The sequence below is a fragment of the Phlebotomus papatasi genome, chromosome 1 (genome assembly GCF_024763615.1).
Source record: "Phlebotomus papatasi isolate M1 chromosome 1, Ppap_2.1, whole genome shotgun sequence".
Lineage (NCBI taxonomy): Eukaryota > Metazoa > Arthropoda > Insecta > Diptera > Psychodidae > Phlebotomus > Phlebotomus papatasi.
Genome location: NC_077222.1, coordinates 72,473,883 through 72,491,109, shown reverse-complemented (window position 1 = coordinate 72,491,109; position 17,227 = coordinate 72,473,883). Strand labels below are relative to the sequence as shown.

Below are 17,227 nucleotides of genomic sequence, written 5' to 3'. Positions count from 1 at the left end.
CACGGATCGGTCTCAAATGTATGTTATAGCTAGAGCTTTTCTTTATTATGATATTTGAGAATTTGCAGTAAAAGATTCTTATCAAATATTTTGATTTCTTAATTTTTGAATGTTGAAAAATAATATTCAAAAAAAACTGACGACTTTTCCAAGGCTTCACTAGCACTAGAGGATATCGAGGACGTCTGTCGGGCTTCGCATATACTCTGGCTTCAAACACTTCATCTTTTTTTCCATATTCCTTTAATGAATCTGACCTAAGTGGTAATAGGTTGTCTTAAGTTACACGTTTCTTGAAAAAAAAATATAGATCAAATTCCTTAAAGGAATATGTAACAATATCAAGTGTTTGAAGCCAGAGTGTGTGCGAAGCCAGAAGGATTTCCCCTATATGATATTACAATTATCCTACCTTATGTCATTATATTGTTTGTAGTACCACCATATTTCGTGATTATATTATTCAGAAATGTTCCTGCTTTTTTATTCAAAACTATACACTACGATTGGAATGTCGATTGAGATAACTTGGAAACTAACAAACCCGGAAACTAACTAAAGCGTTATACAATTTCATAACATCCTTCTGTATAGTCGCTTTGAACAGGAAGCCTAAATATCAATATCAGGAAGTGGAGAATATTGTAGGAACAATTTGGAAATTGTTGAAGAAAATATTGCTTCTTGCTGGGGAAATGTGTTAACATTTATTTGTTGACGGCAGTAAAATTGCCTCTATACAATGTGAATTTTCAACCAAAAGTTTTGGGATGAGGTGGACATATTCATCATGCTGGCACTGCAGATAGATCCATCAATTTCCTAGCCCCAATACCCCAATCCCGTGCGATGTGGTAGAAGGGCAGATGACCAAGGACCAGATGAATAAGCCGCAATTGAGGGTGTGGCAGAGGTTACGAAACCAGGACTCCACGACGCCGAGGAATAGTGGACTGGGCTGAAGGTCACTGTGGGTTGACGATTGTTACCGATTGTCAGAGGCGCCAAAGCTGCGTCCTTTGTGGCTGTGACATGGTGAAGAGCAGCAGCAGCGTCATTTCTCTGATAAGTGGATAATTTCGATGCCTCATGCTCTGGATGGAAGAAAGTCCCATTCATAAAACAGCCGTACACCATGAGCCGTAATTGAGTAGATTAAAATTTTGTAATAAGAGGTTATTAGTATGGAAAAAAAATTACCTGTCCTTTGAATCTCAGCCGCTGCAGCATGGGCAGAACTTTGCAATGCTGATGCAGCCTGTGCTTCCTTTGCTGCAGCAATCTTCTGATGATGTGCTACTGCTGCCTTTGCTGAAGCTAAACGTTGCTGTGCCAGAATAACTGCTTGTGCCGCTGCCGCAGCCTCTGAACGCTGAATTGCCGCCGCAGCTTCACTCTTTTGTTGTGCAATCGATGCTTGAGTTTCACGTTCTGCCGCCAATTTCTGCTGTGATAGTACATTCTCTTTGGCAGCAAGAACTTGCTGCTGAGCCACGAGCACGTTCGCCGACGCCTGTTTGGCCGCCGCAATTGCTGCCGTCACTTCCGCCGGTGATGGCACGTATTTATGTGAGCTTAAAAATGACAAAGAAATTGATCTCAATTTTCTACACAATTGAAACTTAATAATTTAAATGTGAAGTACATTCCCGTGAAACTTGAATAGAATTAAAAGTTTAAAATGAAAGAATAAAATAAAGGAAATAGTTTCACATCAAAAGAGATGAACTAAAAATAATTGTTAAGAGTTTTTTAATGTATTGAAATCCCTTCAATAAGTTTTACAATAAATATCTTACTTTAAAATTTAAAGGTCAAAGTAACTCAATGAAATAGAGATACCTTGAAGAACGATAGTGCACTATACTTCTCTTTATACAATTTTAATATTCTTTTCTTTTACTACAAAACTCGCGAAAAGTAATGAAATTTATATAAGAGATCTTTGTTATATAGTATAACCGGTATAACCACCTTCACAGTACGTTCTTAAAAAGATATAAGTTCCAAAATGTTGTCCTACTTTCAGTTCAGTCGTCATAATAAACATCCTCAATGACTGTTTTACTTAGGTAATAAATTAAAAGAGCTGGCAAAGGGGTGGAAAAATAAAGGTATTATATGGATTACTCTTTCCTTGGAATTCAAACAATAAAATATCTAGCGTATCTCTGACATAAATATCAAGAAAACATCACAAATGAGTGTCTACAATACATATAAATTTTTTAATTATAAATATGTATATTGACTCATTTAATATTGGAAAACATCCACTGTTGTCTTTAAGTTTACCTTAGTGAGAAGTGGGGCACCCTTGTATAGGAACAGCTGTAAAATAGAGCTTTTTCTCCTATTTTTAAATGAAAATGTACTTTATCCTTTATCATGTTAGTATTAAAATCCACAAATCAATTGTGAAGCTAAATTACGATATAATAAGGCTGAATTGCATTTAAAAATAGGAGAAGAAACCCCAATTTCAAAAGTGCCCCAATTTAAAGATGTCCCACTGCCCCATTGTAAAATTAATAAAATCAATTTTAAAGGGATTGATCTTGTGACTATAGGACAGGGCTTAATAAAAAGGAATCTGATTTGTTTGTTGTAAACAACATTTTTGTCAGGCTTGTTGATATTTATTTTACTCTAAAGTTTCAAATATTTAAAATTAAATTGTGCACAGAAGCTTTACTCAGTTTATGAAAGTTAAATTTGCCTATGTAGTGTGAACCAACAAAATGCATGCATAAGGAACTATGATATCAAAAACCTTCATTCAGATTCATGAAATTCATTGTTCGAACTTTGCTTCTGCTTTGGGTTACATAAGACTAAAATTTTGTTATACTCGTTATCCTTTAACCAACTTTCTAGAAAGACATCGTGCATTTTATTGCATGAATGGAAACGATAAAAATCCTTCAATTTGTTCATACACATATATATTCTCTCTAAAAATATTATATTCTTGGGTTATCTCAAAAACAAATTATGATTTTTTTTTTCATTTTCAAATATATTTATGTTTTAAAACGTCATGGTCTTCCGTTTAATTCTAAAGGATATTTTGACTTTATTTTTTATTCTGATACTTCTACGCTTTTTTTCTAAATTCATATAATTTAAAAAGATCTTAGATTAAAATATTTAAGTACTTTTAGAGTATAGTTTAGTTTAGTTGAATATATTTTCAAATGATTAAGATTACATTTCTTTATTTTTACTGAATTTAAAATCTTTTCCTGTAAAGTCAATTTAAAGGCATTCTTTTCAAATATAGGATAATTTTAAATTAAACGAAGATGATCCCTAGATTCAGTTTTTTTCAATTTGAAGAATACTAAAAAATATATTAAAAATTAAATTTTTATACATACACACAATTATAGAAAATATGATATTGCGTGTGAATAAACGTCCTTGGCTTGAAAAAAAAGGTATTTGTCTACTTATTCAGTATATTTGTGTGTCTGTAGTGTGTAGGTGTAGGCCATATTCCTTCGAAGGGTAAAGCTATAAGAAAACATATACAAGTTATTCAGTTGAATATACTTAAGTAATACATGATTAGTTTCGACATGTGAACGTTGATGAAAAGGAAGAAGTTTGATGTCAACTTCTTCTTGAGTACTCAATTCCGAGTTAATACATTTCCCGTTGAAACTTTGGCAATGATATTCAATTTCAATGTCAAAGATACTGATAAAACGGATACAGTTTCAATGATGACATCTCATGAAGTTGTTTATATAATTATATTATGTTCTCACTCAACGTTACTTTCATACCATTATCTCATGGAATAAGGTGAAGAAACTTTTAGAATTTGAGTGCAAAAAAAATTCCAACGAGAAGTCGTACATCCAATGGCATCCTTGCACAAATTTTATGGACCATTTGGGGCAGTTGCAGGAAGATATGAAAGCAATAAAGTTTAATTGATATAGTAAATGAGAATTTCGCAAATTTACAACATTTAATAATTTTGTACCAGCAACGAAAATTTCATTAAATCTTTAATACAATTTTCCCATCATACATTGTTGCAATATCCTTCTTTCTATCGTATCTACCCGTTATCATTTCCCAAGAATAGGGAAAGATATCTACTTTCATTATTACCACATTCACATAAAAAGTTTTCCCTTGCGCGAAGTTAGTGCGTCAGGATTTAATTACATGTAATCTTTAGTAAACGTCTCCCCAGACATAAGATCCATGAGACTTTCACATCCTTTTTCACTCTGTAACATCCGTTTGCCCTAATTTTGTCTCATTTAGAAATTTTCACCTTTCACTGATCTCGCCAAAAGCTCTATTTCCCCTTTCATTGGATATTCTCACAAACCCAACATTACATATGTGGAAAAACTATTACATGGTGCAAAAATGCATAATTTCAGCTTACATAGGTCATCTCGATATGGCTGTAGATGAAAAAGAGTTTATAGTGCAACAGACTTACCCAAACCATGGTCCAAGCTGTGATGAACTAGCACTAAAACCAGCATTGCCAAAGGATGGAGTGTTCCATGGCTGTGACCAGGCATTTTGCCAATCTGCCCCATTCCATGCACTGACACCTCCGCCAAAACCCAGTCCTCTCTTATTTAACACCCTTTCGCTATTTCTAACAACTACTTCTGGCCTCTCTTGCGCTTCCTGCTGCACTAGGGTCGTTCTTTCGGACGTTGATTTGGCAGCGTCACAGCTGGAAATGGCCACAATGGCTCCACATGAAATCAGCAACTGTATGTGAAGAAAAAAAAACATTCAACATAAAACTTTCCATTACAAGAAATTACTCTGGCCAATTAAATTGTTTAACTACTTTGAAAATTGAGTACGAAGAGATGACTTATTCGTGCCTTACAATTGTGCTGAATATTTTCGCAGTTTCAAACTTGTAAGACCAATGAAATCGATTAATCAAACTTTACTGATTGAATGATATTCTATAATCTCTCTATATAGAGGGCGCATTTTTTCGACACATCTTTAGGGGGAAGTGGGGCGTCTTTGAATTGGGGCAGCTTTGAAATTGGGCTTTTTTCTCCTATTTTTTAAAAGAAACTGCACTTTATTATGGTATAATTTAGCTCAGCAAACGAATTGCAAAGCTAAATTATATTATATGATAAGGCTCAATTCCATTTAAAAATAGGAGAAAAAACCAAATTTCAAAGCTGCCCCATTCCCCACTTTATAGGTACCCTACTTCCCCCTACAATTAAAATGATTCTCTAACATTTACATCGTCCTTTTTTTCGCCTATTCATTTGGTAGTCAGCAAACCTACAGGGCAAACAATTAAAGGCAAGCGCCTGGCAAGTTGGCCTTTTTATATGGAGCTACTTGAAGCCAATTCCTAAATTGATCTCGGACTCAGCTCACAGTGTTCCAAGGAAAAAATTTATTTAAACAAAAATATAGTATATTTATCTTTCTATACGGAAAGGTATCTTATAAATAGGGAAAAACTTCTCACTTTTTAAATATTTCGCATAACGATCACGAGTGCAGAAAAATTCCCATACGCATTTATATGTTAAAGTAAGAAATTGGCTTCAACTTTGAAGGCCACTGGCTGGGGACCAGGTTAAAGGTATCGTCTCGATTTCAAGTCTTCTGGGACCCTCTCATAAATCAACCGTAACATTTCAATAATTCATTTTATCTCAGATTTTGAAGACAATACAAAGTATTGAATGTATTCAGCAATTAATTTCAAAGGACGGGAACCGGTCACAATTTCAAAAATCAAACCTCTGAAAGCCAAAATTCCACACGTAAAAATCTCGAACAGTCGAAGTCCAAAGGAATCAAAACCTCGTAGAGCCCAAAATCTCAATTGGTATATATACCTAAATAAAACGAAATCACAATTTGTAAATGCCTATATATTCTGTAATGTAAAATGTTTTTGATAAAGATAAAATTAAGAAGTTATCAACCATTATTGTAATCCATTCCGGTTTAATTTAAAGAGTTTCATGATCACATTATAGTTTTTAATGGTTCCGGCTCCGGCACATTTTTATAGCCTCTACAGTATAAAAATTTATTTCTATATTGAAGCAAATTCCCTACGATTGTTTAGGAAAAATTCTTCAATATGGATATAAATAGGGGAAACTGGGGCACCACCAAACTCGGGGTACCACCAAACACTGCGATTTTTTAATCGGATATTGGATATCAGAGGATAAGACCGATAGGAATTCATAGGCACTATAGGGATGCTTGTATACTGAAGGAATGGTCGAGATAGTCCAAGTAGTTTAGAAATAAAAATTAGTGTTTGGTGGACCCCGTGTTTGGTGGTGCCCCAGTTTCCCCTATTTCTAGTCTAATGTGTAGACGCCATTAGATCAGAAAAATTATTTTAAATCAAAATTCACGTTTCTTTCTCTAACGTTTTGTATATGCCCATTCGGCTTTTTGCACTCTTCTTCTTATTTTTGAAACAACAAAGCTAGTTCAATTTAGTACAATCCAACTTCAATTTTAATAACGAGGTATGAATTTTGTTTTTATGATTTTCACACTTTTTACATTAAAAAAAAGGGCTAAAATGCATGGATAATAGAAACCAAGGACTTCTGTTTGATTTTAATTACAATTCTTTGGGATTTTGGCCCTTTTTCGATATTGACTCTGTGGAAATTTGACCCTTTCGCAATTTTGACTTCTCAGGATTTTGGCTATTCGGGATTTTGACAAAGACAGGATTTTGGCTTTTGGAACTTCGGCGTTAGGGATTTTGGCTTTAATGATCTTGGTTTTTTGGGATTATGACCCATTCGGAATTTTGACCAATTCGAGATTTTGGTTTTTACGAGATTTTGGCCCATTTGGGATATTAATTCATTCAGGATTTTGGTTTCCGTTATTTTGGCTTTTCGGGATTCCATTAGGGATTTTGGTTTTTCGGGATTTCGACCTATACGTGATTTTGACTTTTCGGAATTCTGGTTTTTGGACTTTGACCGGGACCCCTAAAGATATTCATGAATATTTTTAGAAATAACTAACAGCTTAAAAGTAACTTGATACAAACGAGGGAGTTTTTTCGTTATAAAATTTATTTAGTCCATTGATTTTACAATGACTTTATATCTTAGGAGCTTTTCAACTTTCAATTTTGTGAAATATCATTCAGAGTTGGAGTGTTTTTCACTTATAACTTCTTCGATGTCAGACGATTAAGGACATTAGCTTTAATATCTTCTATGATTATTGTAAATCGATACTGTTTATTCAACATTTTTTAGGAAATAAAATGAATATTAAAAATAAATAAATTGGTTATATAAATTGTTACGATTTTTAAAATTTATTCACCCAAGACGGAAATTGTTGAAATATTTCAGTATACCTGTTATTTACAACCAATTTTCATAAAAAATTGTCACTTATTACACGAATAAAAGTTTCATATTCGTATAATAAATCCTGACTTGTTTTCATCATTTCTCACAATTTGTACTATACTAAAACTCATATTATGAATTTTCACAGCTGGTAAATTAAATTATCCACAGAGTAGCACAGGATATTACTCTTCATTCATATCCTATCGTGAAGTTCTTTTGTCGAATAAAATAAAAGAAATAATATGCTGATGGAGATGACAAAAAATACCTCATATCCATTTCGTACTTTTCGCGTGAAAATTTCATGCTCTTTGCATGGTTCACAATATATTGAACATATAGACTGTTCCGTTAAATGCTATTTTATCTCAAAAACAAAAAGAAAAATAGATATCAGAAAAACTACAAGGCTAGACCATTAAGTAGCTTTTAAGTACTTAATAAGCGCTTAATTTATAATGCACTTGTAGTGGTTGTAGAACGACCAATCATTAAATGAATATTTGATAAAATCACCTTACATTGTATTATCTGAATTTTTGCATATCAGAAATTTATATATGAGTGCATTTGTCAATAAATTATTATTATTTCGTTACCCGAACAGCTGATTCAAGTTTTCACCAGTAATCTTGCCAGTGACAGAGATTTAGTGTGAGAAATAAATATATTTTTCTTCAAGTAACTTAAATTTCTTGAAATAACTATCCCGATCCCGAGTCAATTTAGAGTAGAATGAATTGGAACCATCGGAATATAAGAGGCATAAAGTGTGAGGAATAATAAAAGGAAAGAAAGATAGAATATTTACAGTTGACGCAATCTCATAAAATACAAAATTGATGATGTTCAGTTTCGTTTTATATTTATTGGCTTCCGGTGGTGGAAATTCCTTTTCCAGAAAGGGAAATTCTCCGCATTGCCCCCGGATGACGATAAATGTGAGACAGTGTCCCATATTAAAGACACCCCAATATAAATTGGCAACAGGATCTACTTTATGCGGGCTAATATGCCATCCCGGATGGAAAAAAGCTTTCATACTTTGCCAATAGTATTTTTTAGTGTTACTCTGCGAAAGCGATTATGCAAAATTGCTGTGGATATGAACAGGAGGCAAATAAATTACTCAATTAATGGCCATATTGTGCATTTACCACTCCAGCGACTAGAATAATTATCCAACGTATATTGCCTTTATCGCCCTATGAGGGTTAATTTTGGCTTGATTAACGTTAATTTATTCAGTGGAATGGGACATGAAGTATTAGACTTGGCACGTCATTTGAAAGAATCTCATTAAAATAGTGTCTTTTATTGAATTAGAATGCATGTTGAATGAGTTAAAAAATGAGAACATTTGCTCTCCTCATTAAGGAAGTAAATGTTTAAAAACAACAAATAATTTTTAGAGAATATTTTTACCTTGTTGATTCTATACTACTCTAGTTTGAATTTTAAAACAATTTTAAGAGACTTAAATTTTCTGAACAATCGGTAAATGGATTTTATTAATTTTATTTTCGTTAATGCGATTGCCAGATGATTATGTTTTAGTTTTTTCCAATACTCTTTATACCATTTACGGGTACTTTACCGATTCATTTTCGAAAACTCCTAATTAAATCGCTTGAGAAATAGACCTACTGAAGTGATTTAACTTTGATCTTTGAAAATTCGATATCGAAATATTTTTCGGTCAAGAGCGCGGCTATGGACGAAATATTCACTTTGATTGCCTCTATATATCATATTCGAAAATGAAAAAAGAAGGGGTAGGGGCGAAAGTAGAAAACGTCTGGAGATAATTTTTACTTTTATGGGGGGGTCACTGAAGGCGGAAAATCGATATATTGCACCATTTATGCTCCAGGCCGGTGACAATTTGGGAAAATGTAGATTATAATAACTGCTCTCTCTTTGAGTTCGAGCAGTAAGAATTGGGATCCTTTCCCCTCTATCTTTACTCACTAAATATTAATTAACTGACCAAAACCACTTATATATCATTCAGTATCTCAGTAATTCAATTGCAGAAAAAAATTACAGATTTTTAGGTCAGTTTTGTCTATTGTATTCCTCTCGAAATTGCGGTTTCTGTAGGAATGTGAAATACTGAATTATATACGAAAATGAGCGTTACTACAGTCTTGATTACAGCCATTCATTTCTTCTTATATTCCAGGGTGGCAGAGTCTATTTAAAATTCTCCAATTGTGCTTGTGTATAAATTCATGTACTTCTCGAGCATCCCAAGAGCCAGCCGTTCCATTGAAAATCCTTCTTCCATTGTTGCACTTCAATTTTCTCATGTGCAGGGTGAGTTAATTGAACTGCAGGTTTTTTGTAAAGCTATAATTTTTTATTCGAGAAGGAAATTTATTGATGTGAATGGGAAAGCAGGGTTTCAGCCGTGAACGATTCATTAAGGAGACCAACGCTAATAGCGGCAAATTGACCGGCAGCGTCTCAGCTCCCAGCTCTGTGTCAATAATTGAATTTATTTTGACGATAAAATTTAAAAAAAAAAAACTAAACGAGAAAGTACTAACTTCCGATGGTTATTCGAATGTCTAAATCTAAATCTAGATAATTGTATGCACCTTCTCTCAGCAAGATACGATTACTTTGTCTGATTGGGTCCCGGTCAAAATCCCAAAATTCAAAATCCCGAAAGCCAAAATCCCAAATAAGCCAAAATCCCGAAAGGCAAAATCCTGAATTCTTAAAAGTGTCAGTTACTCCCACGATTGCACCCACTCTTGCTGGAGGCAAAGGGAAATCTTCTGTGTCATGGAAAATTATTCTAAACATTTTCCTCCATATAATTTCATTCCTTTCACGATTTTGAACATTCGGGATTTTGGCTTTTGGGATTTTGGCTGCCACCGGTCTGATTACACTATGCAACACGGTTTTTTTAACGGAGATCTCACATGGTACGTTTGATAGAGTCAAGTCCCCTGATTAAGAATCTGGTCTTGGTTTTGCTCCTATACGTAACATTTTTTTTTATTAATACTTTTATATTTTTACTGCTTTTCCTTACATTATCCGTTATATCTCAGGTTCTAGTGAACGGAACTTGAAAAGTGTGGGTGCGTTGGAAAGCTCATTAGTCGAGCTTCAATTTTGATTATTACAAAAAACCTTGTAAAACCACTCCTTCGGGGTGTAAAATTGAAGTTTCTCTAAAAATTACCAAAAAAATGGTCCTAAAGTGAGGTTTTAAAAATTTGTATAAAATAAACTAAACAAAATATTAAAAATCCAATGATACCAGGTGATAGGCCACACTTAGAACTACAATTTTGTTCATCTGAGACATCGGGCTCCGATCACTCTAAATGCCTCATTTGTTGGTTTTTGTCATTTTCCAAAAATATGAAGTACCTATTTTAGAGCAAATTCCCTAAACATTTCTGAGAAAATATCTTTTAAAACTTATGTGAAACATACATAAATGTGGAGATTCTTCTTTGAATCGATCGGGGGACCATCAACATGATTTTCATTTACATTCCCAATCAACCCTCGTTAAAAAGCTTCCAATTTTCCTTTAAGTAATTCAATTTTTGTTTCTATTTATTTCCATCCATCCATCTAATACTATTTCTAGTAGAGACTAATTTTAAATGAAAGTACGATCTAAAGTCATTGAAATATATTTGCGAAATGATCGCTGATGCGTTTTCTATCTATCATAAAAAGCATTCTAAAATGAATTTAGGGGTTTCTTCTCGCGGTTGAATGTTGATTAGTGATATTAATGAAAATCATGTTGATGGTCCCCCGATCAATTCAAAGAAGAACCTCAATATTTATATATGTTTCACATAAGTTTTAAAAGATATTTTCTCAGAAATGTTTAGGGAATTTGCTCTAAAATAGGTACTTCATATTTTTGGAAAATGACAAAAACCAACAAATGAGGCATTTAGAGTGATCGGAGCGCGATGTCTCAGATGAACAAAATTGTAGTTCTAAGTGTGGCCTATCACCTGGTATCATTGGATTTTTAATATTTTGTTTAGTTTATTTTATACAAATTTTTAAAACCTCACTTTAGGACCATTTTTTTGGTAATTTTTAGAGAAACTTCAATTTTACACCCCGAAGGAGTGGTTTTACAAGGTTTTTTGTAATAATCAAAATTGAAGCTCGACTAATGAGCTTTCCAACGCACCCACACTTTTCAAGTTCCGTTCACTAGAACCTGAGATATAACAGATAATGTAAGGAAAAGCAGTAAAAATATAAAAGTATTAATAAAAAAAATGTTACGTATAGGAGCAAAACCAAGACCAGATTCTTAATCAGGGGACTTGACTCTATCAAACGTACCATGTGAGATCTCCGTTAACAAAAAAAGTTGTGAATTTGTTGCATAGTGTTATATGTTCAATTGAACTATTGAAAATATTTGAGGTTGCACTTTAAATGAATTTTCGGTCTGATGAGATGTAGCAGATAGTGGAGAGAAAGATAGACCTCTCTTGATTTTTACTCTTTAATTCTTCACGACGTTTCGAGGATGATAATGCTTTGTAGACCTGATGAAAAGGACATTCATCCTCGAAACGTCGTGAAGAATTAAAGAGTAGAAATCAAGAGAGGTCTATCTTTCCGTCCACTATCTGCTTCCACTTTAAACTTCTTTTTGAAGACTTATAAAATGGTTGTTTGCGATACGTTTTCAATCTTGTTATACAAGCGATGATGCATTTTTTTCGACCAACGCAAGGGGAAACTGGGGCACCACCAAACACGGGGTATAACCAAACACTGCGATTTTCAGATATTCGACTTCAGAGTACAAGACTTATAGCATCGCAGGTGCTATAGGGATGCTTGTCCACTTTCTTGTGTGAAGAAATGGTCGGGATAGTCCAAGTAGTTTAGAAATAAAAATTAGTGTTTAGTGCTACCCCATGTTTAGTGGTGCCTCAGTTTTCCTATAGCGTTTTACAATGCAACCATCATTCCTGTATATAGTTATGTTTCATAACACGTAAGACGAAATTTTACACAAATTTTAGAGGTCTCTAATGATATTCACTTGCACCTTTGCAGCCAAATGTATAGCATAATCACGCTGCCAAGTTTGAGTTTCATTACTAATAAAAAAAAGTTATCAAATGATTTTACAGGCCTGTAGATAATAAAATGAAGTATCCTATCACTATGTAAAATACGAGAATGTTTAATTGAAGGTCAATTGGCCACCCTTGTACTATGTAAATAATGTATATCTTTCCACATGAGTCAAATGAGCTTACCGTATGAATTAAGCTCACTACCATTGAGAAGTTTTCAAACGTGTCATATCAAATTTAGATTACCTCTAGGTATATTTTGGGACATTCTCATTTTATCCCCATGTAACACTCTCAATTTGGAGATAAAGTATTTTTGGCAACAATAGAGATGATAATATGAGCCTTTTGAATGCAAGTATCTCTAAAGAATTTTCTCCTGAAAGTTAAACGTCTTCGATAATGGCCACTCTTATGTTGCATAACATTGCAAGCAGGGTCAATTGCTGTATGGCAATTTTTGTGTAAATGCAAACCTTTCACAATCAGCTCTATAATAAGAAATCAATCGAGAAAATGGCACAAATTCGCTGAGATTGCACTGGGAGTCACTTTTAGAGTTGAAAGTGAAATATCGGAAAGAGTGTAATTTCCCTTAATTAAAGTGAACAATTTCCAATTTTCCCAATTCCCAGTATGCTCTCGCGTTTAATCCACATGAATTTACCAGGTTATTCAATTATACAATATTTACCAGGGAGAAAATTTGAAATAGGAATGTTCTATATAATCAATTATATCTTACACGTGAAATTCTTCTTGCCACATTATTTGCAAACTTCTTGCAATTAATCATGTGCCTTTTGTGATAAATTTGATTATTGTGTATGTTCGTGGAAAAGAAAATGCCAGAGTGTTGAAAAAAATTGTCAAGATATGTTAAACACCACTGACAAATTTGAGTAACATCTGCAGAAAAGTTCCTGTGGAACCACCCTCAAGGGTTCTATGAGAAGGGGAAGATGTGAGGAAAAATTGAAATTCTATTTAAGAAGCTTTTCGTCTTTTTCTCTCGTGCTCTTCCTGCTAATGGATCATAAATCTTCCGTAAAATGGAAGAAAACTAAAATGTACGTATATTTGATTAATGTACGACTGAATTTACACTCTGCATAATATTCAATATTCGTTGAATGAATTGGAAGAATATTCAAAATCAAAATTGCAAATTTAAAAATGATGCTCAAGTTATTTTTGAAAAGAGAATTCTCACCAAATGGCAGAAAAACATCTTGATTCTTTCAGATAGTTGGTAGATACGCTCTTCTGGATATTTCAATAATTAAAATCCACTTAATTTCTACGGATATTCCTCTTCTTGGCACGTTATTCCACTTCCTGAATGTCCCTGTTTTGCTGGCCACAACAAATTCACTATATAGACAGTAATTCCTACTCAGATGAATGAACAACACTGAAACGGAAATCACTCCATCAAGTATTTATATGGTTTATCACCAGGTATACTTCTTAATTTTCCCTCCTTGGTCAATACTAAAAGATGCTGGGAAGAAAGAAGTGAAAAAAAACTCTGTAGAAACTTGTAAACTTGTAACTAGTGTGATTCAAAAACTAACCAGCATATACACACAATAACTTAAATATTACAAACAAATTTTTGAAATAATTTCTTGATTTCAATCAGAAAAAAAATTGTTTAGTAGTATCTGCATCAGAATTAAATTGCGGCTGCAATAAATATTGAAGGATTGAAAACATTTGATGGAATTGATATATTATTTTATAAGCTATCATGAAATGTTAGGATACTTTCCTTTCAACTATATAAAAGGAAACAAAAATGTTGAAAGTTAAAATTAAAATATCGAATCATCCGGATTACTCTGAAATGCATTAAGAAGTTGCTTTAGATTCAAAGAAAATACGAATATAGGTTAAATCGCACTCATGATCATGACTCATGTAAACATTTTTTTTAGTATTTTAATTCTTTTCTTCATACTACACTAAATTATATATTTAAGGGCCTAAAAGTAATACATATCCGCAAATCTTTGCGCAGCCCTGTAATCTATCATATCAACTAAATAACTGAAATATGTGAAATTTTTGAAAGTGAAAGATTTTAGCAAATTGAATGAAAACCTTCAAGAATCTGAAACTTCTTATAAATTTATTTTTTTCCAGGAAGATTGAATTTAATATCCCGTGTAAGCACTCACAATCTCATGAATCTTCAAAATAATCAAATGATATTTTAACGTCTCCATTGTACACTCCTTCCATTTCATTCTGGGAAAGGGATTCGAATAGCTTTGCCCATGAAAAAATTAACAATGGCTCATAAAAATAAAAAAAGTCTGGGATTTTCTACTTCATTGATTTTATTTCTTTTTTAATCTCCCTGTTGAACCTGTAGCAATATGTGGCAAAACAGATATTTTAATTTCTTTCGGGAGTTGTAAGAAGACTTAAGAGATTTATGATCAATACATTCTTGTAGAAAATTAACTGTTCTATAACTCTGTTGAACACTATTTTTCTATATCTAGAACAGAAAAGTAGAAAAGAAGTTTTTCTACCATTTGGAAGCGTTTTCTAATAGAATCTTATTTTGTTGCCAAGAATTTTGGGGCAAATATTAGCAAGCATGACGTAATTTGTAGTACCTATTATTCACTTTTTCACGAGCTTTTGCAAATAAAAAATATCCGTCGCATACAGATATCACATATTTTTAAAGGAAATGTGTTCCTCACAACTTTGTCGAAAACCATTTTAATATATATATATTTTTTTTAACAAAATGTACTTTTCATGTCATTAATAAGAAAAGCAGAAGATGTTATTCCGTTCACATTTTTTACCTCATACCTTTCAATATATTTCACCCTAAAACCGTAAATAGGAATATTTGATATACGAATTGCAGGAAAATTCTTCAGAATATCCTAAGTAAATTAGCGTTCAGCGGATCAAAATTATTCTGAAAAACTTTAAATTATAATGTGTAAACTTTTGAAAATAAGTTGATCTCAAAATAAATATCATCCCTACGAATTTTATTTGTAGTTCGAAATTTCAATTTTTATTTTTTTATTTTCCATACTGCTTGCTCGGACCTCTTAAGACTTTGGATTGGACGTTCAAGGAGCTTCATGAAAACTGAAAACCAATTGAGTTGCTGCAAGCAAGAAAACTATATGGATTATGTCCAGCGCACAATAAGTTTTGTTTGTAAACATGTTTTCAAAATTTCCTGTGAGTGTGAGTGAGATGACTAGATCTATATCTCACTCACTCTCATTGAAATGTCAATAACATGTTTACTTAACAAAAGTTATTGTGCTTTGGGCATTACCCTGTTAAAATAGCCAGTTTTTACTCTGAGTGTTTCAATTATAAGATCAAATTTGAAAATGTAATCTATCTTGGAATATTTTAAATTTAAATTATCGAATACTGTACTTTCAAATAATTAAAATAATTGTAATGTTGTAAACATTTTGATTTGCTAATGACATTGAATTATTCTTTCAAAGTTTTTGAAGGTCAAAGGCTAAATATCTCTGGAGAGCGTATTTATAACATATTTGTACAAAAACAAGAGCATTTGAAAGATCTAGAATTTTGGACAAATTTAAGCGAAGACTTTCAGGCTTTGCACACACTCTGGCTTCGAACACTGTATATTTTTCCATGTTCCTTTAATGAATCTCTATTATATATGGCAAGATACTTTACTGGCTAGTCACAAATCCCTTGAAAAGATTAGGCGAGTTCCAGTAAACAAATATGGAAAAAATATGAATTGCTCGAAGCCAGAGTGCGTGCGAAGCCTGAAAACCTTCCCTTATATTGTTTTTGGCTATCACCGACGATCACAAAAATTTTGATTTTTTTTTTTCAAATGTATACTGTTAAATAATAATATTAATTTTATCTATGAAACCACTATTGCACATTAAAATTTTAGTGTGATTCGTTCACGTTAATTGACACTATTGAGCCTTTTGGAGTGTGATTTGTATCTTTGAATCACTGAAATAGTATTATTTTTTGCAGTATTGCTACAGGTGTAGTTTAAATAATTTTTTTTAACTAAAAGTATACCTTTTATCAATAAATAGATCAAATTCTAAATATATAATACAGTGGGACCTCGAAAGAGTCAACCCCCGATAGAGTCAATCTCCAGTAGAGCCAACAGCTATTTTTTTTCTCTATGTACTCTATCGGAGTCAATTTAGACCCAAATCGACTCCGATAGAGTCAACTATTCCTTTATTAATGAACTAATAATTTTATACGATTTTATTATGATTTTCTCGAAATTAAAATCAGTGTTTTGGTGTATCAATGTAACGTTTTTATCACAAGAAAAAAACATTTATGTAAGTAAAATCCGTAATTTGTATATTAACCGTCTAATCATTTTCCAATAAAATAATTTTCTTTTCATGATTTTAAGCATTTTGACCCATTTAAAGTTCTCTTGTCTTTTCTGTCTTGTATTAAGATTGTCTGATTAAGCCTATGATCGCAATGTAGGGAATTTTGAGCCATTATGAATTTGGAAGTGAATAATATTATATGATAGCACAAACAAAAAAATATGAATTCCAATTACAAAAAGAAAAACGTACAGGATGCTACGTGTATGATAAACAATCTTAAAAATTACCCTTCTAAAGAAAACCTGTAAATTTATTTTATGTTACATTTTTAATTTAAAAGATTAGTATCTCAAAAGACAATTTGGATCAAAAATTAATAAGCAACAGAAAATTA

The 17,227-nt window shown here is 32.6% G+C and overlaps 1 protein-coding gene across 1 annotated transcript; it reads right to left on the bottom strand.

Moving 5' to 3' along the window:
• Positions 1 to 684: 684 nt before the first annotated feature.
• LOC129801325 (uncharacterized) lies at positions 685 to 13,891 on the bottom strand. The gene is made up of 4 exons (XM_055846240.1): positions 13,689 to 13,891; positions 4,469 to 4,752; positions 1,201 to 1,574; positions 685 to 1,094 (listed from the first exon to the last, which is right to left on the bottom strand). Exons 1-4 carry the CDS (start codon positions 13,704 to 13,706, stop codon positions 823 to 825), a joined length of 948 nt encoding a protein of 315 aa, XP_055702215.1. The 5' UTR covers positions 13,707 to 13,891; the 3' UTR covers positions 685 to 822.
• Between the last annotated feature and the right edge of the window lie 3,336 nt (positions 13,892 to 17,227).

Bases quoted from the DNA above. Each gene is read 5' to 3' on its own strand.
- LOC129801325 (XM_055846240.1), bottom strand. The intron at 1,575-4,468 runs GTAAGTCTGTTG...GTCATTTTTAAG, and splicing joins CAGCTTGGACCATGGTTTGG to CTCACATAAATACGTGCCAT. The intron at 1,095-1,200 runs GTAATTTTTTTT...TCTTCCATCCAG, and splicing joins GGCTGAGATTCAAAGGACAG to AGCATGAGGCATCGAAATTA.